The sequence below is a fragment of the Pagrus major genome, chromosome 15, assembly GCF_040436345.1.
Source record: "Pagrus major chromosome 15, Pma_NU_1.0".
Taxonomy (NCBI): domain Eukaryota; kingdom Metazoa; phylum Chordata; class Actinopteri; order Spariformes; family Sparidae; genus Pagrus; species Pagrus major.
This window is the reverse complement of record NC_133229.1, coordinates 28,243,902-28,267,730: the sequence shown is the minus strand read 5'-3', so window position 1 is coordinate 28,267,730 and position 23,829 is coordinate 28,243,902. Positions and strand designations below refer to the sequence as shown.

General features: G+C 35.3%; 1 protein-coding gene across 1 annotated transcript; it reads left to right on the top strand.

Moving 5' to 3' along the window:
* Positions 1 to 8,506: 8,506 nt before the first annotated feature.
* On the top strand, positions 8,507 to 20,096 carry plekha3 (pleckstrin homology domain containing, family A (phosphoinositide binding specific) member 3). Its single transcript, XM_073482455.1, has 8 exons — positions 8,507 to 8,808; positions 10,375 to 10,491; positions 10,592 to 10,741; positions 12,501 to 12,622; positions 12,795 to 12,899; positions 13,866 to 13,909; positions 14,830 to 14,924; positions 16,404 to 20,096. The coding sequence occupies exons 1-8, from the start codon at positions 8,769 to 8,771 to the stop codon at positions 16,526 to 16,528; spliced, it is 798 nt and encodes a 265-aa protein (XP_073338556.1). The 5' UTR covers positions 8,507 to 8,768; the 3' UTR covers positions 16,529 to 20,096.
* The last annotated feature ends 3,733 nt before the right edge of the window (positions 20,097 to 23,829 follow it).

Below are 23,829 nucleotides of genomic sequence, written 5' to 3'. Positions count from 1 at the left end.
AAAAAAGATGTGAATGAGAAATGTGAAAAAATAAATTTAAGAAACTTTTTTTTAATCGTGTGGAAAAAAACAACTAAATTTTCAAGAAATTTTCATGGTTGAAACCTAGGGGTTTCAACCATGAAAATGATAAAAAAAAAAAGTTTTTAATCATGTGGGAAAAAGGTGAAAATAAAAAATGTCAAGAAAAAAAGAGTGTTTTTATCATGTGTGGAGAAAAAGGTGAAGATAAAAGATTTTTGAGAGACAAAAAGTTTTTATCATATGTGATAAATGTCGGGAAAAATAAGATTTTCAGAACAAAAAATGTTTCATCATATGTGAAAAAAAATGTTTTTGGGTGATACAGAAAGTTTTTATCATGTGTGGGAAAAGAATAACATTTTCAGGACAAACTCTGACAAGAAAAGTAAAAAAAAAAAATTCAAGAAAAAAAAGTTTTTTTTTTATCATGGTTGAAACCAAGGGGAAAAAACATATCCAGGAAAAAAAAATGTATCATGTTAGAAACCAAATGATGAAAATAGTTTTTAATCATGTGGGAAAAAAGTGAAAAATGTTTCATCATGTGTGAAAAAAGCGTTTTTGGGTGATACAGAAAGTTTTTATCATGTGTGGGGAAAAGAATAACATTTCAGGACAAAAACAGACAACAAAAGTTAAAAAAAAAAAAAAAATCATGAAAAAAAAAGTTTTTTTATCATGGTTGAACGCAGGGGAAAAAACATTTTCAGGAGAAAAAAGTGATTTCATCATGTGTGAGAAAAAAAAAGTGAAAATTGACAGTGACAGTTTTTATCATGTGATAAATGTGGGAAAAATAAGCTTTTCAGGACAAAAATGTTTCATCATGTGTGAAAAACGTGTTTTTGGGTGATACAGAAAGTTTTTATCATGTGTGGGGAAAAGAATAACATTTCAGGACAAAAACTGACAAAAAAAAGTTTTAAAAAAAATCAAAAAACATTTTTTATCAGGTGTGAAACCAAGGGAAAAAAACATTTTCAGGAGAGAAAAAAAGTTTTTTCATGTAAGAAACCAAATGATAAAAAAAAAAGTTTTTAATCATGTGGGGAAAAAGGTAAAAAAAAAAAATTGTCAAGAAAAAAAAAGTGTTTTATCATGTGTGGAGAAAAAAATGAAAATAAAAGATTTTGGAGAGACAAAAAGTTTTTATCATGTGATAAATGTGGGAAAAATAAGATTTTCAGGACAAAAATGTTTCATCATGTGTGAAAAACGTGTTTTTGGGTGATACAGAAAGTTTTTATCATGTGTGGGGAAATGAATAACATTTCAGGACAAAAACAGACAACAAAAATTAAAAAAAAAAAAAAAAAATCATGAAAAAAAAGTTTTTTTTATCATGGTTGAACGCAGGGGAAAAACATTTTCAGGAGAAAAAAGTGATTTCATCATGTGTGAGAAAAAAAAAGTGAAAATACACATTTTTGAGAGACAGTTTTTATCATGTGATAAATGTGGGAAAAATAAGCTTTTCAGGACAAAAATGTTTCATCATGTGTGAAAAACGTGTTTTTGGGTGATACAGAAAGTTTTTATCATGTGTGGGGAAAAGAATAACATTTCAGGTCAAAAACTGACAAAAAAGTAAAAAAAAAAACTAAAAAAAAACAGCTAAATTTTCAAGAAAAACAAAAACATTTTTTATCAGGTGTGAAACCAAGGGAAAAAAACATTCTCAGGAGAGAAAAAAGTTTATCATGTTAGAAACCAAATGATAAAAAAAAAGTTTTTAATCATGTGGGAAAAAAGGTGAAAATAAAAATTTCAAGAAAAAAAGTGTTTTATCATGTGTGGAGAAAAAAAATGAAAATAAAAGATTTTGGAGAGACAAAAAGTTTTTATCAGATGTGATAAATGTGGGAAAAATAAGATTTTCAGGACAAAAATGTTTCATCATGTGTGAAAAACGTGTTTTTGGGTGATACAGAAAGTTTTTATCATGTGTGGGGAAAAAATTGGGAAAAGAATAAAATTTTCAGGACAAAAACAGACAACAAAAGTAAAAAAAAAAAATCATGAAAAAAAAGTTTTTTATCATGGTTGAACGCAGGGAAAAAACATTTTCAGGAGAAAAAAGTGATTTCATCATGTGTGAGAAAAAAGTGAAAATACAAATTTTTGAGAGACAAAAAGTTTTTATCATGTGATAAATGTGGGAAAAATAAGATTTTCAGAACAAAAATGTTTCATCATGTGTGAAAAACGTGTTTTTGGGTGATACAGAAAGTTTTTATCATGTGTGGGGAAAAGAATAACATTTTCAGGACAAAAACAGACAACAAAAGTAAAAAAAAAAGCAAATCATGAAAAAAAAGTTTTTTTTATCATGGTTGAACGCAGGGGAAAAAACATTTTCAGGAGACAAAAGTGATTTCATCATGTGTGAGAAAAAAAAATGAAAATAAAAGATTTTTGAGAGACAAAAAGTTTTTATCATGTGATAAATGTGGGAAAAATAAGATTTTCAGGACAAAAATGTTTCATCATGTGTGAAAAAGGCGTTTTTGGTTGATACAGAAAGTTTTTATCATGTGTGGGGAAAAGAATAACATTTCAGGACAAAAACTGACAAAAAAAGTTTTTAAAAAATTCAAAAAAAGTTTTTTATCAGGTGGAAAAAAGTAAAAAAAACAAACAACTAAATTTTCAAGAAAAACAAAAACATTTTTTATCAGGTGTGAAACCAAGGGAAAAAAACATTTTCAGGAGAGAAAAAAGTTTATCATGTTAGAAACCAAATGATAAAAAAAAAAGTTTTTAATCATGTGGGAAAAAAGGTGAAAATAAAAATTTCAAGAAAAAAAGTGTTTTATCATGTGTGGAGAAAAAAAATGAAAATAAAAGATTTTGGAGAGACAAAAAGTTTTTATCAGATGTGATAAATGTGGGAAAAATAAGATTTTCAGGACAAAAATGTTTCATCATGTGTGAAAAACGTGTTTTTGGGTGATACAGAAAGTTTTTATCATGTGTGGGGAAAAAAGTGGGAAAAGAATAAAATTTTCAGGACAAAAACAGACAACAAAAGTAAAAAAAAAAAATCATGAAAAAAAAGTTTTTTATCATGGTTGAACGCAGGGAAAAAACATTTTCAGGAGAAAAAAGTGATTTCATCATGTGTGAAAAAAAAGTGAAAATACAAATTTTTGAGAGACAAAAAGTTTTTATCATGTGATAAATGTGGGAAAAATAAGATTTTCAGGACAAAAATGTTTCATCATGTGTGAAAAAAGCGTTTTTGGGTGATACAGAAAGTTTTTATCATGTGTGGGGAAAAGAATAACATTTCAGGACAAAAACAGACAACAAAAGTTAAAAAAAAAAAATCATGAAAAAAAAGTTTTTTATCAGGTGGAAAAAAGTAAAAAAAACAAACAACTAAATTTTCAAGAAAAACAAAAACATTTTTTATCAGGTGTGAAACCAAGGGAAAAAAACATTTTCAGGAGAGAAAAAAGTTTATCATGTTAGAAACCAAATGAAAGTTTTTAATCATGTGGGAAAAAAGGTGAAAATAAAAATTGTCAAGAAAAAAAGAGTGTTTTTATCATGTGTGGAGAAAAAAATGAAAATAAAAGATTTTGGAGAGACAAAGTTTTTATCATGTGATAAATGTGGGGAAAATAAGATTTTCAGGACAAAAATGTTTCATCATGTGTGAAAAACGTGTTTTTGGGTGATACAGAAAGTTTTTATCATGTGTGGGGAAAAGAATAACATTTCAGGACAAAAACTGACAAAAAAAGTTAAAAAAAAAAAATTCAAAAAAAGTTTTTTATCAGGTGGAAAAAAGTAAAAAAAACAACAACTACATTTTCAAGAAAAACAAAAACATTTTTTATCAGTTGTGAAACCAAGGGAAAAAAACATTTTCAGGAGAGAAAAAAGTTTATCATGTTAGAAACCAAATGATAAAAAAAAGTTCAAATTGTCAAGAAAAAAAGTGTTTTATCATGTGTGGAGAAAAAAATGAAAATAAAAGATTTTTGAGAGACAAAAAGTTTTTATCAGATGTGATAAATGTGGGAAAAATAAGATTTTCAGGACAAAAATGTTTCATCATGTGTGAAAAACGTGTTTTTGGGTGATACAGAAAGTTTTTATCATGTGTGGGGAAAAGAATAACATTTTCAGGACAAAAACAGACAACAAAAGTAAAAAAAAAAGCAAATCATGAAAAAAAAGTTTTTTTTATCATGGTTGAACGCAGGGGAAAAAACATTTTCAGGAGACAAAAGTGATTTCATCATGTGTGAGAAAAAAAAAATGAAAATAAAAGATTTTTGAGAGACAAAAAGTTTTTATCATGTGATAAATGTGGGAAAAATAAGATTTTCAGGACAAAAATGTTTCATCATGTGTGAAAAAGGCGTTTTTGGTTGATACAGAAAGTTTTTATCATGTGTGGGGAAAAGAATAACATTTCAGGACAAAAACTGACAAAAAAAGTTTTAAAAAAATTCAAAAAAAGTTTTTTATCAGGTGGAAAAAAGTAAAAAAAACAAACAACTAAATTTTCAAGAAAAACAAAAACATTTTTTATCAGGTGTGAAACCAAGGGAAAAAAACATTTTCAGGAGAGAAAAAAGTTTATCATGTTAGAAACCAAATGATAAAAAAAAAAGTTTTTAATCATGTGGGAAAAAAGGTGAAAATAAAAATTTCAAGAAAAAAAGTGTTTTATCATGTGTGGAGAAAAAAAATGAAAATAAAAGATTTTGGAGAGACAAAAAGTTTTTATCAGATGTGATAAATGTGGGAAAAATAAGATTTTCAGGACAAAAATGTTTCATCATGTGTGAAAAACGTGTTTTTGGGTGATACAGAAAGTTTTTATCATGTGTGGGGAAAAAAGTGGGAAAAGAATAAAATTTTCAGGACAAAAACAGACAACAAAAGTAAAAAAAAAATTCAAGAAAAAAAAGTTTTTTATCATGGTTGAACGCAGGGAAAAAACATTTTCAGGAGAAAAAAGTGATTTCATCATGTGTGAAAAAAAAGTGAAAATACAAATTTTTGAGAGACAAAAAGTTTTTATCATGTGATAAATGTGGGAAAAATAAGATTTTCAGAACAAAAATGTTTCATCATGTGTGAAAAACGTGTTTTTGGGTGATACAGAAAGTTTTTATCATGTGTGGGGAAAAGAATAACATTTCAGGACAAAAACTGACAAAAAAAGTTAAAAAAAAAAATTCAAAAAAAGTTTTTTATCAGGTGGAAAAAAGTAAAAAAAACAAACAACTAAATTTTCAAGAAAAACAAAAACATTTTTTATCAGTTGTGAAACCAAGGGAAAAAAACATTTTCAGGAGAGAAAAAAGTTTATCATGTTAGAAACCAAATGATAAAAAAAAGTTCAAATTGTCAAGAAAAAAAGTGTTTTATCATGTGTGGAGAAAAAAATGAAAATAAAAGATTTTTGAGAGACAAAAAGTTTTTATCATGTGATAAATGTGGGAAAAATAAGCTTTTCAGGACAAAAATGTTTCATCATGTGTGAAAAAAGCGTTTTTGGGTGATACAGAAAGTTTTTATCATGTGTGGGGAAAAGAATAACATTTCAGGACAAAAACAGACAACAAAAGTTAAAAAAAAAAAATCATGAAAAAAAAGTTTTTTATCAGGTGGAAAAAAGTAAAAAAAACAAACAACTAAATCTTCAAGAAAAACAAAAACATTTTTTATCAGGTGTGAAACCAAGGGAAAAAAACATTTTCAGGAGAGAAAAAAGTTTATCATGTTAGAAACCAAATGAAAGTTTTTAATCATGTGGGAAAAAAGGTGAAAATAAAAATTGTCAAGAAAAAAAGAGTGTTTTTATCATGTGTGGAGAAAAAAATGAAAATAAAAGATTTTGGAGAGACAAAGTTTTTATCATGTGATAAATGTGGGGAAAATAAGATTTTCAGGACAAAAATGTTTCATCATGTGTGAAAAAAGCGTTTTTGGGTGATACAGAAAGTTTTTATCATGTGTGGGGAAAAGAATAACATTTCAGGACAAAAACTGACAAAAAAAGTTAAAAAAAAAAATTCAAAAAAAGTTTTTTATCAGGTGGAAAAAAGTAAAAAAAACAACAACTACATTTTCAAGAAAAACAAAAACATTTTTTATCAGTTGTGAAACCAAGGGAAAAAAACATTTTCAGGAGAGAAAAAAGTTTATCATGTTAAAACCAAATGATAAAAAAAAGTTCAAATTGTCAAGAAAAAAAGTGTTTTATCATGTGTGGAGAAAAAAATGAAAATAAAAGATTTTTGAGAGACAAAAAGTTTTTATCAGATGTGATAAATGTGGGAAAAATAAGATTTTCAGGACAAAAATGTTTCATCATGTGTGAAAAAAGCGTTTTTGGGTGATACAGAAAGTTTTTATCATGTGTGGGGAAAAGAATAACATTTCAGGACAAAAACTGACAAAAAAAGTTTTTTAAAAAAATTCCAAGAAAAAAAGTTTTTTATCAGGTGGAAAAAAGTAAAAAAAAAAAAAAACAACACCTAAATTTTCAAGAAAAACAAAAACATTTTTTATCAGGTGTGAAACCAAGGGAAAAAAACATTCTCAGGAGAGAAAAGAAGTTTATCATGTTAGAAACCAAATGAAAGTTTTTAATCATGTGGGAAAAAAGGTGAAAATAAAAATTTCAAGAAAAAAAAGAGTGTTTTTATCATGTGTGGAGAAAAAAATGAAAATAAAAGATTTTGGAGAGAAAACGTTTTTATCATGTGTGATAAATGTGGGGAAAATAAGATTTTCAGGACAAAAATGTTTCATCATGTGTGAAAAAAGCGTTTTTGGGTGATACAGAAAGTTTTTATCATGTGTGGGGAAAAGAATAACATTTTCAGGACAAAAACAGACAACAAAAGTAAAAAAAAAAGCAAATCATGAAAAAAAAGTTTTTTTTATCATGGTTGAACGCAGGGGAAAAAACATTTTCAGGAGACAAAAGTGATTTCATCATGTGTGAGAAAAAAAAAATGAAAATAAAAGATTTTTGAGAGACAAAAAGTTTTTATCATGTGATAAATGTGGGAAAAATAAGATTTTCAAGACAAAAATGTTTCATCATGTGTGAAAAAGGCGTTTTTGGTTGATACAGAAAGTTTTTATCATGTGTGGGGAAAAGAATAACATTTCAGGACAAAAACTGACAAAAAAAGTTTTTAAAAAATTCAAAAAAAGTTTTTTATCAGGTGGAAAAAAGTAAAAAAAACAAACAACTAAATTTTCAAGAAAAACAAAAACATTTTTTATCAGTTGTGAAACCAAGGGAAAAAAACATTTTCAGGAGAGAAAAAAGTTTATCATGTTAGAAACCAAATGATAAAAAAAAGTTCAAATTGTCAAGAAAAAAAGAGTGTTTTATCATGTGTGGAGAAAAAAATGAAAATAAAAGATTTTTGAGAGACAAAAAGTTTTTATCATGTGATAAATGTGGGAAAAATAAGATTTTCAGGACAAAAATGTTTCATCATGTGTGAAAAAAGCGTTTTTGGGTGATACAGAAAGTTTTTATCATGTGTGGGGAAAAGAATAACATTTCAGGACAAAAACAGACAACAAAAGTTAAAAAAAAAAATCATGAAAAAAAAGTTTTTTATCATGGTTGAACGCAGGGGAAAAACATTTTCAGGAGAAAAAAGTGATTTCATCATGTGTGAAAAAAAGTGAAAATACAAATTTTTGAGAGACAAAGTTTTTATCAGATGTGATAAATGTGGGAAAAATAAGATTTTCAGGACAAAAATGTTTCATCATGTGTGAAAAACGTGTTTTTGGGTGATACAGAAAGTTTTTATCATGTGTGGGGAAAAAAGTGGGAAAAGAATAAAATTTTCAGGACAAAAACAGACAACAAAAGTAAAAAAAAAAAATCATGAAAAAAAAGTTTTTTTTATCATGGCTGAACGCAGGGAAAAAACATTTTCAGGAGAAAAAAGTGATTTCATCATGTGTGGAAAAAAAGTGAAAATACAAATTTTTGAGAGACAAAGTTTTTATCAGATGTGATAAATGTGGGAAAAATAAGATTTTCAGGACAAAAACTGACAAAAAAAAAGTAAAGAAAAAAAGTTTTTTTTCCAGGTGTCCCATTAGAGGCTCCGTAATTTTTCACTCGTTTTCTCACGAGATGAACTTCTTTTTGATTAAAAAACTTTTTTTTCCTTAAAAATGTTTATCTTTTCAGTCGGTTAGACAGATTATCCTGGCAAAACTTATTGTGATTATTATTATTATTATTATTATTATTATTATTTATTTTTTCCAGTTCTCCAGTCACAAACAAAGGAGAAAAAACAATTAAGATCAAACTTAGACAATGATCACCAGCATCCTTTCTTGCCCCTCAGGGCTTCCGTAGTTGCGTCACGTCCCACTCTCACTTCAAGTGAAGAAGAAAAGCGTCTTCTGAAATGTCCCTCGCCGTCTTCCGTAGAGACGCTGCCGCTGTTTTGTTGACATTTTTCTCCATCAGCTGACTGCTCACAACTTCGCCTTCCCTTAACGTACAGCTCAGCACAAAACGAGCCCTCAGCATGCCGGTATCTCGCAGACACTGCCTCTCAGCTCTCACGAACCACAAACACTTCACAAACATCTAGACAAGTCACGATGAGGGTTATTTTCTAACCCGCCGTCGCTGAGGAGGGAGATCGCCCCAGCGTTTAGCGTTAGCTTCGGTTAGCCTGCCGCGCTAAAGCTAACAGGCTAATTAGCCGATGTGAAGCGAAGCGATGGAGGGGATCCTGTACAAGTGGACGAATTACATGACAGGTGAGTCGTGTGTTTGACTGCCTGACAGGTGTGTTAGCTAACTGTCCCTCTGGCACGGTGAATGAACGATGAACGGTGTTGTTAGTGTTAAGCTAGCAGTGCTAACAGCCTGTCAGACATCCTCCAACAGTCAATATTTACCCCGAGCTAACAAGCTAATATTAGTTTTTAAGGGTGCGACATGACGTGCCAGGGCTATTAATATTATAATCAGCTTTATTCAGTCAGAAATCACACTCCTGACTAGTTTTAGCAGTTTACACCCAATGCTTGATAGTTACACAGCATCCAACAGGCACAATATCATTTAACTTGTGTTTATTTCAGCATGTTTAACCTGCTAATTGTGTAAAATGTGACAGACAACACATCATCTACTGGTGGAGATAGAAAGAAACCCACAGCAACAGGGATTATGCTGGTATTTGACCTTAATAATGGCAGCATGGCATGTCTAAAAATAATAATGGTATAATGCCTCCCACTGTAACCTGCTTTTATTGCACTCGTACAAGGAAGTAAGTCAAATTTCTATTTGACTTTGCTGTCTCATATAATCTAATGCTCATACAGATGTCATTTATAAACATGTCATGAGACTCAGAAGAAGCATTGTTTATTTGGGACATAAAACTGAAGGCAAGGCAAGTTTATTCATGTAGCGGCATTCAGACACAAGGCAATTCAAAGTGCTTTACAGAGACATTAAAATAACACATTAAAACATTAAGAAAATGTTAAAAGTGCATTTAAAAGACAATAGAAGCAAAAGCAAGCAAATGAAAAGTTGCATATTAAAGAGAAGTTATTAATCTAAGGAACATAACCACCAAACATGCCTTATTTAGCAAAGCACACATAAAATACTCACAAAACAAGGACAACTATGCATAAAACATAAAACAAAGCATGGTTCAGGATATTTGAAGTATTATCACAGTTGATTATCTTCTCTCTTCATTTTGACCAGCTCACAGTTAACACGTCTGTCAGGTTTAACTTGTGTAACTAGTATCGGGGAGTACCACTCATCCTGTGGCTCTGGAGGAACTTTGTCTTTGTGATGATATTATTGTGTTTATCTCGGCTTGGTGTTGAATTTTACACATTTTTGTAACAGATAGCCCGCGGTGCAAACTGAAGGTGTGAAGTTTTTAAAGACTTGTTGTTTACCGCTCAAGGAGAAAGTGATGAAAAAACATTATTGAGTTGCATAAAGGAATGAAGAGCTAAAGGGTTTTTTTGTTGTTCAGACACCGTTCTTTTTCTTCCTGATACCTGAACTTTCCGATACCGGTATCAGTAAATGTTTGAATTCATTTTTCAAGCCAAGATGCCAGATATTGTGACGATGAGCTTCTTTTCTTGACCAAACAACTAATGTGTTGTGTGAGAAGATGTGCAAAGTAATAAACAATGAAAATAAGAATTAATTGCAATCGTAGGATCCAGAAATATTTGTAATGTTCCAGCTTCAGGTACATTAATTTTTTTATAAATGTACACTTTTATTAATTTGAACAATAAAACACACATTCATGATGATGTTTTGTCTCCTGTCCTCAGGCTGGCAGCCGCGCTGGTTCGTCTTGGAGAACGGAGTCATCTCTTATTATGACAGCGAGGACGACGTCGGTAAAGGAAGCAAAGGATCCATCAAGATGTCCGTGTGTGACATCAAAGGTCAGACGGCTGTTTTAAAAGTCTGGCAGACGACCTCACCTGTCCTCACTCGTGGTGCTATAATAATAATAATAAACACTGCTCATGTTTTATTTTTCAGTTCATCCGACAGATCCGACGCGTCTGGAGTTGATAATCCCCGGCGAGCAGCATTTCTACGTTCGAGCGGTGAACGCTGCAGAGAGACAGAGGTGGCTCGTGGCGTTGGGCTCGTCCAAAGCTGGAACTCTGGACAGTCACAAACACAAAGGTACACACAGTTTATATGAACATCTGTCTGTCTACAACATCTGTTTGTTCCTCTGTCTGGAGCTCTTGTGAGGGGAAGTTATCAACAACAGTTTAGCTCGTGACTCTCTAAATCCGTCCTCATGATAGTGTTTTATTGTGTTAAGTTATTTGGTTTTCATGAAGGGAAATTGAATCATTTTTCGGCGGCGTCTGCTTTCACAGATACAGTGTGTGATATGTTATGCCTGTTTCTTACTTCCAAACACGAAAAAATGTAATTAAAAAAAATAAAGGCCAGGTTAAAAAAAAGGGAAGGATTCATGGAGGAATTACCTGTTTTCAACTACAACAGCTCACATGATAAATTCAGCAATGTACCAATAAAAGAAAAGACTTTTAATGTGAAAAATATGCAGGAAGTGTCCAGCTACTGGGCGACACTCCCTGTTCTTAGCAGTTTATGCTGGTTATCACCGAATACTGAGGGGCAAGTGAGGACATTTTTTTTCTTCTGGTGGTTCATTTTTTTAGTCTGATCTAAAGAGTTTTCTCTCCTGTGTTTTTGACTCGAGACCTGGTTTTATGTTCTTTAATGTTTTATTTTCAATCTGTGAAAACATGAAAACGAGGAAAAAACCTCTTGTGTGGAGGAGATTTTTGTTTATTTCACTTGCCAAAACTTTATTCTTCACTCTGTCACACATCAGGGAAAAAACATCTCACTTAGTTTTCAATTTTTTTTTTCCCAGAATTTTTTTTTGTCACACATGAATGAAAAAAAAATCTCCTGAAATTAATTTTTTTTTCTTCTGAGATTTTTTTTCAATCTGTGAAAACGGCAAAAAAAAAAAAAAAATCCAGGAGAATTTTTTTTCTGAGTGTGACACCGAGCGATTAGTTTTTTCCAGGAGGAAAAAAAAACCTCTCTCGTGTGAAACTGAGGAAAAAAAATATATATATCAAATAATGATCCTTACAAAAGAAAAAAAATCTCCTGCCAAAACTTTATTCTCCACTCTGTCACACACCAGGGGAAAAAATCCCACTCGGTGCCAAACATGAAAATCACAGATGGAAAAAAAAATAATGACGTTGCACTGAATTGCCCTGAATGCTTTTAGTCCTGATGTGGAACGTGGGGTAGTGGCGCACCTGAGAATGAGAATTATAAAAACAAACACTTTTGGCGCTGATATAAACAAACACTTTGAAAGCCTTACAAAAAAAATGTCTCCTGCCAAAACTTTTTTTTCACCTGGTTTCACACATTCAAGTTTTTTTCCTCATGAAACAAAAAAATTTTCCTGGAAGAAAAAAAAATCTTAAATCTTAAAAAATGTTTTTTCACTCCGTTCACATCTGAAGAAAAACATTTTCTTCCTGATTTTTTTTTTCTAAGGGACTTAAAAAGATTATCTTGGCAAAACCTTTTTCAGACTTAGAAAATTGATCCAGAGAAAAAAATTAAGAGGCTGGACTCAGAGAATTTGGACCTTTTTTCCCTTTACAAGTTACTCAAAACGATGAATTGATGAATTACAGCTGCTGATTAACGTAATGATTGAGAAGCAGTCAGTTAACGGTCGCAGCTCGAGCTGGTTATTTCATTTTATTAAGAGAAGTGAAAAAGATGCTCTGCTGTAGCTTAAATTACTGACACACATTATGAAGTCTGATAAAAGATTTGTGTCCGCTCATGACTCACTGAATATTTCTGATTGATTTACGGCGCTGTGATGTTTTAAAGAAGGATATCTGAACTGTGTGTGTGTCTCCAGGTCCCGACTGTCTGAAGACCAAGATGTCTGAACTCCGTCTGTACTGTGACCTCCTCGTCCAGCAGGTCCAAACCATCCAATCACAGCACACTGACGACTCAGAGGCCCCGCCCACCTCAGAGGTAACACATCGTCTGTTAACACCAAATTAAATTCTGTCTCATTTTTCTGTGTTTTCACAACAGTGGACTCATTTTTTTTTGAGAATGATTTAAGAAACAAAGACGTGAACCCTGGGTGACACCAAAACAAACAATCTACTCACTTTACGGCCATTTGTCTCTTTTCCTGCAGGCCTCTCTCCTCAGTGCAACCTGTGCAACCTTCATCAGGACTTTAGAGGAGTGCATGACGCTGGCCAACCAGAGTTTGACCCCTGACCTCCGACCCCCTGAAAGGGTAATTACACCTTCGCTAACTAATTCAAGGACAATAAGTCTCCAGGAATGTGTTGCTGCGACATGTCAAAACAATTTTTTAACAATTTTCACCATGCAGGAAGTCAACTGAACGTCAGTGCTCCTTCCCAGCAAAGTTCTGCATCAAGTTAATTTATTATTTGTCCAGAGTGAGCCGTCTGTGCTGCAGCGAGCGTAACAACACGTACAAAGAGCATAAACTCATACAATATAACATAAACATCCACACATGTATAGTTTGGATGTTTGAGGTCAATTCAGATTTCAATATTTCTGGAGATCTGATTAATGTTGTAAAGACAACTTGAACAAACATTAACTGTTAACTTTGGTTATTAGAGAATTGCGACCCAGAAACAGAAAATCCAACAGATGTTTTTACTGAAATTAAAGCTGGAAAATGTATTTTTATTGTTTGTGTCCTTTCATTGTTTCCAGTTGTGGCTTTAGGGTCATTTTTGCATAATGAAACAAAAAACAAAACTTTTCCACTAACCTGAAAACTATTCACTCACAGTAAACACGGAGCTGTAATTTGGTTCTGGCAACATTTCTGTTTTCTGTTATTTGTTGTTGTTTTTGTCGCAGCACTGTGAACATTATGTTACGCTCTGCTTACCGTCAATCAGCGGATGCCTGCAGGCTGAAATGGAGCTCTCTGCAAGAAAACAATCCCTAGAATGCCAAAAAGAAATCAAATTAAATAGATGAAGATTGTAAAATGATTGGAGGAAATAAATTAGATATTACTGAATTGACTTTTAGTGTAATTGGCAACAACCAGTCGGAGCTGAAGGTGACTCATCCAGTAGACATTAGCAGCCATTCTTCTGCTTTGAACTGAAACCAACATCATTATTTTTCTTCTTTTTTTATTATTCCATGCAGATGTTTATTCATTGCAAATGTGTCATGAGACTAAAATGTCTTCTGTCCGTCTGTCCAGATGAAGAGGTCGATCAGTCACCCGGGAACATACAGCTTTGACAGGTGAGTGAAAATATAGATTCATATTTTATTACCTTCCTCCTCGTTATAGTGTTTTACCGCTGTTCATCAGTGATCATAACTATCTGTACAGCGGAGATGTAGCCTGAAGTGCTTCATAAAACGAAAACAAAACATCAGAAACAACAAAATAAAACCAAACCAGATTTCTATTGATATGAAACATAAACATTTGAGAGCTGACACAGGATTACTCCAAAATAAAAGCCACATTAACGTGATTTTATTTTATCATTTTATTTCTAAACAACTTCAGATAAACTTCAAACCAACACGCTGTCCACATGAGAACAGAAAAAACGTCGAGACATGACGTGCCTTTTACAGATCTCATGAATTATTAACTTTGTCCTCCAGGAGGCGGCATTGCAACACTATAAGAAAAAAAACCCAGACGATTCTGGATAACTTCTGTCAAACCCGTCTTAAAATAAAAGCCAGGTGCTCATATGAAAAGTGAAACAGGTTGCAGCATGTCAGGATCAGGTGATTGAGAAACATTGTGGGTTCTTTGCTCATCAAAATGTCTTTAAATTCAAAATGTTCTTAATAAATTCTTGTATTTTTTGCCTGTGAGTAGATCTATCAAAGGTTTTTGAGGACTTTCAGCAGGCAGAGAACGTATGGAGACGCTGACTCTCTCCTTCATCACTGATAACTTTAATCTCTCGGAGGATAACAGGAGGTCAAATGTTGACTTTCATCTCCTCAGAGCGACACAACGTCTCATCCTTCCACTGACTTTGAGAAATTTGTAGCAAGGACAGGGTTAAGAAAGAGGGAGATGTGCTTGAATGAAAACACTGTTTTTATCTTAATCATTAATTAATAACCTCTCGTGTCGAGCGAGTCGAGGAGGTTTTCTATCTGAGCTCGCATCATCCTTTTCTTTCCCCCCTCAGGTCAGGTGTGCTGAAGGAGTACATGAGTGCAGGTCAAAGGTCGAGTCAGCGCAGGAACCGGACCTGCTCCGACAGCTCTGTTTATGATACCGAACGTAAGACACTCCTTCTGATAATAGTGCACATGAGTAAACTTTATTTAGGGTCCTGTAAATTCTTAATAACTTCCTGGAGCAATTATTTGATTTGCTACTAAATATGTGGAAATAAAGACATTGTAGGGAGATCGTACTCGGTGGCAAAGTACCGGCTTGAGATTTTCAAAAAGATTCACAAGGTTACAGTTACATAACTGGGTGGAGTAATAACCCAATGTCCTGTTCTGTATTCTGTATTTTTTTGCTTGTTTCCCATGTATGAAACCAAATGTTTTTCTTTTTTTTGAAAAGTTTTGGCAGGAGAATTTTCTTTTTTTAAGTCTCATTTTTCAAAGTGTTTGTTTATATTATTAGCACCAATTATAATTGTCTGTGCTCACTAAACACAAGTGTGAGAACTTAAAAACTCACCTGGAAGAAAACATAAGACTTTCTGTCCTATTTAGAAGGTGAGGTAGAGACGCACTTCAGTCTCGGGTGCTAAAAATGTGCATTATGAAAAACACTTTAAAAAATGAGCTTTATGAAAAAAAAAAAAAAAATTATCCTGCAAAATTCCTAGTCACTCCATTTCACACATGAAATTAAAAAAAAATTTCGGCCCTGTATCACACATGAAAACATTTTTTTTTACCACGTTTTCACAGGTGGAAAAACATTTCCAGAAAGGAATTTAGAAAGATTATTCTGGCAAAACTTTTTTGCACCAGTTCTCACGAGAAATGTTTCTTTTGTGGTGATCCATTTTCTAAGACTGATCTGAACTGTTTTTTATTTCCTGTGTTTGTGACTCAAAACTGGTGGGGAAAAAGAAATAATCTGTCGAATAGTCTGTAAAAACACATGAAAAGAAATTATGTGTGAAACATTTTAGAAGATTTTTGGAGAAAGTGGAGAAAAAAAGATTCCCGTGTGACACCGAGAGAAAAACGAGCCTCACAAAAAAGAAAGTTTTCTCCTGTCGAAACTTCTTTTCAAAGGGTTTTTGTGGAGCTCCATAAAACCACACGAGGCTGAAGTGCAAAATGTTTTGAATTTGAAAGAAAAAAAAAAAAAAAAATAAGGAACTTAGAAAGATTATCCTGGCAAAACTTTTTTCCCTCCAGTTCTGGAGTCATAAACATAGAAGAGAAAACATCATTTAGAAAATTGATCACCAGAAAAAGAAAAAAAATCTTCACTTGCCCCTCAGGGCCTCCGTACCATTTTGCATTATATGTACTTAAGTTTTAATACTTTGAGTAAATTTAGCTGATTATCCTTCTTGTTCTTGTAGATTTTGTCTGCAGGCCTTGTGACGTAATATTTGTACTTTGGTAAAAGATCTCAATAACAACTGATTTTAGCTCAAAGCCACCGAACCTCGACCGTTTCTTCTCTCTGTATGATTTGTTATAAATGACGATAACACGCCTGTCAAAGCTGATGTGTCTATTTACTCCCCATCTGTTCGGTGTGTGTGTGTGTGTGTGCCAGGTGTGTGTGTTCCAGGTGTGCTGCCTGGCCTCAACGGTGACTCGTCCTCCATTCCTGAAGAGAGAGGAGGCATCGTGAGCCCAAAGACCACACCCACCGACACAGACACGGACCTGTCCATCTGAACACCCGACGATTAGAAACTCCGAGAGGTCAACATGAACAATATCAGTGACGCCTCCAGTCGAGGTACTGACGAGATCTTCATCAAACCGAGGACGAGCTGACAGATCGTCCTACTTGTGCTTTTTTCTCTGAAGTCAGCTGAAGCCAAACACGTGCACTTTGAAGTCATAATTCATCTTTCAGGCCGTCTGTGAGCGTTTCAGCTGCACGCGACACACTGGAGAGACAGAAAGGAAGAAGCTCACAGCTGTCCTGAGCCGGACCCGAACCTGAGACACTCTGAGGATCACTTGATGCTTTAACACACTGTTAGAGACGATGGTAGCCTTGAATCTAGAAGGATTGTGACCTGGAAATCCTGGAAAAATGTGTGAATGAAAGATGCAGTTACTGTGACAGCGGCCAACCCGGGACGTTCTTAGAGGCAACCGGTCGCAGGAGGGAGCTCCCCGGCACAGAGTTACTGAGAATAACTGTGAATTCATGTTTTCTGGACAGTTTTAATGCCAGAGTTCATTGTTCACTGCCGTGAATGAACGAGCAGGAAATGGTGAATTCTTGAGGCCTGTTGTCTTGATGGAAATCCTGCCACCGTGAAAGAAAAAGCATCTTCTTGTACTTTATCATATTTTTGGCCTTTTCCACATACTCCTGCCAAACTCTTTCTTTCTTTGGAAAAATTGCCAAGCAGCTTCTTCATTCTTCTTCCAGGCCTCCGTAGTTGTGCTCACCTGCTGAAAGCAAAAGTAAAAATAACTCCGTCCGTCCGTTCTTCTGGCAGCTTCTTATCTTTGAGGTTGTCAGAAGTCTGAAGAGGAAGAAACCAGACTGATAAACGGCGTCTCTGCAGGTTTCTGAAGCCGGGACACGGATGCAGAGAGCTGGTGAACTTTGGCATCAGATGCCGAAGTTTGCACAAATGTAATGATCCACATTAAATGTGCCATCGAAGCTTCTTCTCCACAGCTCAGCCGGTCTGGTCCGCCAGAAAAAGTGTTGTGTTGATGTGACGAGTCAAAGAAAAGACTCCAGTTTGACCTGCAGCTCTTTGCTGGAGGAGTTTGCACCTTCTCTCGTTTGCTTCTGCTCAGCGATCAGGTGAAAGGAGGCGTGAATGTGTGCAAATTACTGCCTTTTAATGTTTGTACTTGTGAGCCAGTGTTTTCTTGCCTTTTGGTGACGTATATCAACCGAACAAGACTCTGAAAAGAAGCACGCACGGTGGCCCTGAGAGCTCGACGCACAGCAACTTCAGAAACCACAAACAAAATGAAGAAAACACATTTTTGCATCACGTGTGCTTTTTCAAGTCGCAGCTTGTCGAGCTCTCAGGGCCTCCGTACAAAAGTGCTTAAATGAATGAACTCGGACGAGGACTGAAGTTCAACGGAGCGTTCAGATGACGACTTTTGCACACGTGGTAGTTTGCAGATTTCTGTCAGCGGTGTAGAGCCTTGTGTAAGATGGATTAATCAGCACTCAGCTCTAAAATAAAAACATGTAGGAACTTCTCATCTCAATGTCTGTGGTTGCTACAAGACAAATCAATCCTCAGGTGCAAAATGTTACAAAAATGTTAAAGGATAAGTTCACACAAAAATCTGTAAACCCTTAACTGGAGGTTCATCAGCATGAGGATCAGGAGATAATGACGTGTAAATCAAATCTGTCAGCGAACTGAAGTCCAGCTAAAGCTAAAATTTGTGAATCTTATTTCCTGTTCTGACAAGTGTCCTCTTTAAGTCTGCACACTGTTGTTTTTACTGTTTGAACACGTGCAAGAGACGTCATCTGAACATCAAGTCAATCAGTCACGATGGAAACGATCGTCCTCTGATGACAAACTACACTGACCTTGTTACTTTTTTATGGACGGAGATGTTCTGTGGATGGTTTCGATGGCGATCCTTCACCTGTGAACACGTCGTAACGTGTCAACACTTCAGATCAACACTTCGCTCCTTCACACACGTCAGCTTTGGCCAAATACATATTCGATGCTGTCGTACATTTGTATTTAATATTCTGATGTTTTTGTTGCGTCCAAACTGACCACAGCTGCGTTAATCTCTCCATCAGTCACTTCACATTCAGTAACTCTCCCTGTGTGCAGGTGTGGTTGTTTTTGCACTTTAGAGCTGAAAAAGTCCTTTTTTTGAATGTTACTGCTCTGAAAAAAAAAAGGATAACAGTGATGAAGGTACTGTGGTGGATAACAGTGGTGATGATTGTTGATATTAATGTTTAAAAAGAACTATTTTTGTTTGTAGTCGGTGTCTTATTTTTTTATTTTGAGAGGAGTTACAGCAGCCTTATATAATATTAACAGTACGTAAGCGTTCGAGACTTATTCTTGTATCACTTTTACCAAAACGCGTGTTCAGTATTTGTTACGAACACTGAAACTGGTTCTTCTCGGTGTTTTCTCGACCTTCACTTTCTCTGAATACTGTGAAGTTTCTCCAGAGAAGCGACTGGAGCTCAGTCTGCAATCAGTTCAGTCACTGCAGTTTTAATTTACCACGCATGTTGGCTCTCTGGTTATTTTTATTACCGATTTATCTGCTGATTATTTTCACTGTTAATTGATTAATCGTTTCGTCTGTAAATGTCAAACATTTGAAAAATGATCCTCACGATGTTCCAGAGGCCAAAGTGACGTCTTTAAACCCAAAGACTCGTCATTTTCTCATAAATGACAAAGAAAAGCAGCAGATGTTTGACATTTTTTGCTTAAAAAATAACCGAAACCATTAATTGATTATAAAAATAAACAGCGACTAATTTTCTTTCGATCAACTAATTGATTAATCGATTAATCGACTAAACGCTGCAGCTCTTGTTGGCTCCATTGTTCAGCTTCTGGTGTCAAATAACTTGTGATTTTATAATTTATAACAGCATGACCGTTCTATACTTTGTCTTTAAATGATCATATATATTCCTGTTGCCTATCAGGTTGTTTTATTTATGAGTTAAACATAAGGTGGATTTTGTATTAAAGTTATTTGCAGAAACTTGTGAAGCAGTTAGAAACAAAGATGAATCAACTAATTGAAGAAAAGATTAATTCAGATTTATTCTGCTTAGATTCAGCGCCCGTCATTATTAATTCATCCTGGACAGTCTTTAAAGGAATAGTTCAACATTTTTGTACTCATGACTGTAATCTGTGTTTGTACGGATCAAACAAACAAGATACAACATGTTTAGAGCCGCTGGTAGACAGTTTTCATGAGCTTACGACAGAAGTTTCCCCTCCGCTTCTAGTCTTGATGCTAAGCTAAGCTAACTATCTCCTGGCTCCAGGTTCGAGTGGATGAGCTTATTCACCAAAATGTGGAACTATTCCTTTAAGGCAACACAAATATCTTCTTTGGAAAGGAGGAAAAATACCTGAAATAAACTGCTGATTATTATTTTTAGTACTTTTTTTTGTTGTTTTTTTTAAGACGGTCTGTTCAGTTACTGGAGAGATTTTCATGCCTCAAGTGTCTCTGCACGAAGTAACGTGTGTGGTTGTATCAGACTTTTCATTGTCTAAATAAAAAAATATTTAAAACTGAAGTGAAGTTATGGTCTCACTGTTTATTAAAGACCTGTCAGTGAATAAATATATATTTATTTAATAGATAACGGTCGAGTGTTTTTCAGTTGGTGTGAGTTTGTGGAGCCGCCTGGAGGAAGATCCCACTGTGTGTGTGTGTGTGTGTGTGTGTGTGTGTGTGTGTGTGTGTGTGTGTGTGTGTGTGTGTGTGTGTGTGTGTGTGTACAGAGGGGGTGTGTGTTTGGCTTCCTCGTCAGCGATGGTGCTAAAACGAATACGACCCACTGTGTACTCTCAGACAACAGGCACTGAAGAGACACGCACACTCACCTGGGCGTGGACGTCTCATCTACACGAACAAATGCGGGTACGTGAGCCAGCTGTCGACACAACCCGACCGCCGGGCTGCATCCTGGACCTGAAGACGAGACAGAACAAGTCTGGGTAAGTAACAGACGCAGACTTGAGCTCTATGAATGAATGCTTGAGTTTTTTTCTCTATTTATGCTGCTTTAAACTTCTCAGGCTGTAATTAAAGTATTTGTGAGACACTACATCATTAAAAAGTCATTTTAAATGTTAAAAATGTGGTTTTTTTCTCGATAGTGTAACTTGACAGAGTTCAGTAATGCGTGATGTTTGATAGAAGGATTGTAAAAGGTGTCGAGTAAAACTTTAAACAACAAGCACATAAGTTTAAGTCTGATTTTTTCAGACGAACGGAGGGATTAGGTTTCATGTGTGGGCTGAAAAGTTGACATTTTGGCGTTTACATTTCTGTTCAAACAGTTTTTAACAGCTGGTTTCTTTACCGGTTCACTAAACAAATAACTTAAAAGTGATTTTTATTTTTAAACCTGCAGCAAACTGAGGGCCTGACAGAGAGACACCAGTATGGATATGAATTAAAACTGGGACCCACAAATGAAAGAGGTAAATGTTTCTCCTTCTTTCTTTAGCTTGAAATGTTTCTGTGTTCTTGTGTTTTCAAGTTGCTTCATTAAACCTGAATGTTTCACTTTGTCTCACACTTTTTCTTGCCAACAGGTTTTTGCGAGGTGTCGGGATGAATGCGGAGGAACAACGTGCCGACAGTCCAAACCAACCAAAGGTAGATGTTTGTTTTTAACATGACACACCGAGTATTTACAAAAAACATAAAAATGATGATGTACGCTCGGCTCAGGAGGAAAAGTTGTTTTGTTGCAACAAAGTGCAGTGGAATCAGACTTTAATGATGACGCATATGAAAGCATGTGACTTGAACACCCACTGAATCCTCCACTGAGCAAAGAAAACATGTTGACTGATGAGGAACATTCCTCACATTCATACATGAAACTGAAATGCCATTTGTTTCCACCTCTTGAGGCTCGAGTGTCGTGTCATCTTGTTCCATCATAAATTACTTTTCTCAGTTAATTTGCGCTACATTTGAATTAAATGTGACTTCTGTCAGGTGAAAGCACAAAGAGGGAACTTAGTACTGAAAAGACTTTTAAAGATTCCCACTCGATTCTGCAAAGTCAGACTTTTAAAGCATTATGTTAGATTAAATGTATTTTGAGGTACAATGTGTGATGAAAATCTTGTTTAACACCAGATTGCGACAGGTGGAGGTGATCATAATGACCATGTTGTGTTTTAATGTACATACAGTACAGGCCTGACAGTATAATCAGCAGAAAAGACCTGAAAAAAGCTTGAACTTGTCATTTAAAGGGGCGCTACGTAGTTTTGGAGAGGAAATTCAAAATCAGAATTTTAATATTTACAATATTAATGAGGCGATAATACAAAGAAATATTTATTTTTTTCCATAACTGAATAAATAAACAAGCTGTTCTCAGAGGAAAATAAGTGTTGGAAGCTAAAAAAGGTGGCAGGGTCCGCCACACATAAACAAAGTAAAGCAGTATAGTACAGTACAAAGAGAGTTTGTTTATTTGGTTTGTTTAGGAATAAAAAAAATGAAATAAAAAGACATTTCTTCCCCAAAACTACAGAGTGGCACTTTTTTTGTCAGCTTTGACACCTTGTGTTGTCGTACGAAAACCTAGAAAAGTTCAAGGCTGTCGTCAAACAAAAAACTATTAAACCATACTACGGATAACATCCCGGAAAAAAGAAAGAAAGATCATTCTTAAGTTGCACAAAGTATTGTTGCATTAAGTATTTGAACACCGGAGCGATGCAGCTGCAGGAGAACAGATCAGAAAACAGTGAAGCTGATATTTGTTCGGTAACTTTAACCACTCAGCGCTGGACAAAGCCAATCCTTTAAATATTAAGTTTCCTGGAGGACCGAACAGGTAGAGCCTGCTCTCGAGGTTGTGACATCGTTATTTAGAAGTCATCCTGTCTGTAACTTTGGACTGAGGCCGAGGCCAAATGTGCACAAAAGAGATTAGCTGCTGAAAGACACACACAAGATCAAACGAATGATCTCATGACTGACTGTTTACAAGTCTTAACGAGTAACTGACTGACTGACTAACTCTGCTCTCCATCCAGCCCAGTCTGTCTCGCTGCGCCGCCTGCTACAACCAGCGGGCCGGCTCCATGCCTCATCGGGGTGGCGGCGGCGATTCCAGCTCTTCAGAAGGGGACTCTGGACCGGATGTGGGCTGGGAGTCAGAAGCAGAGTCCAGCTCCAGCAGCAGCTGCTGCTCTGCGGAGGATTTATCAGAGGAGCCCGAGGAGCCCGAAACACAGACGACCTCTCCTGCTGCTGAAGCTGAATCCGGAGGGAGAGACGAAGGAGAGGAGGCGTCGGAGAGCCAGGAAGGTAAAAGCAGGACGAAGGCGGCGACTCGAAGACCTCCACTTGTCAAGTCTCACACTCTGCCTTCCTCCTTCGCTCCTCACCTCGCCCCCCTGACCCTCCTGCCCCGCCCTCAGACAGTCGTCTCCACCCTCCACCTGCAGGTGGTACCACAGAAACACCACGACGACCCGCTCTTTGTCGAACACCGGGATGAGAAAACAGAGGAAAGTTCTGGAGGAGGACGAGGAGGTGTCAACGATCTGCTGCATCCACCGACAGGGTTACCGTGGCAACCGTTCACATTACAGCAACACCAGCTGTCACACTACCGACAACCACAACATCCACAACATCCACAACATCCACAGCCTCAACACTACCCTCCTCTCTCAGCTCAGGGTCAAAGGTTACCCCCGCCGCTGCACACACTTCCTGTACCACACCTCCCGATGCTCCACACACACCCACAGGCACCACACACACACCTACAAGCACCACACACACATCTGCACACACTGGCAGATCCACATCTGTGCTGGTACTGTTACAATATGCAGTTTCCTTACTCTCACCACTGGAGTCTTTACGGTGGTGGACACTTACCCAGATAATAAAACAGCCCTGAGGCACGGATGGATGAAACTGCAGCGTTTGTGCATAATTTGTATTTTTCAATAAAGGATGAAACCATTTTTTGGACACATTTGTAGAAACAGTGTCTGAGTTTTGAGTTTGTATCTGTTCTTTTACAACATTCAACATTTAAGGATGTCGAGCCGATACCGATTATTAGAAATCAAGGAGGCTGAAAAACGATATCTGGGATCGATATTCATTTGTGGTAAAAATGAAACTCTTTGTGTCAAAACCAGCGATGAATTAAAAGTACAATTTACAAAGTCAGTATTTCCATTTTCTGCTTCTTCATACTTCCTCTCCACGACATTTATTTGATAACTTTAGCACTGCTTACTTTGCAGATTCAG

Bases quoted from the DNA above. Each gene is read 5' to 3' on its own strand.
- plekha3 (XM_073482455.1), top strand. From the start codon at position 8,769: ATGGAGGGGATCCTGTACAAGTGGACGAATTACATGACAG. The intron at 12,900-13,865 runs GTAATTACACCT...CCGTCTGTCCAG, and splicing joins ACCTCCGACCCCCTGAAAGG to ATGAAGAGGTCGATCAGTCA. The intron at 14,925-16,403 runs GTAAGACACTCC...TGTGTGTGCCAG, and splicing joins CTCTGTTTATGATACCGAAC to GTGTGTGTGTTCCAGGTGTG.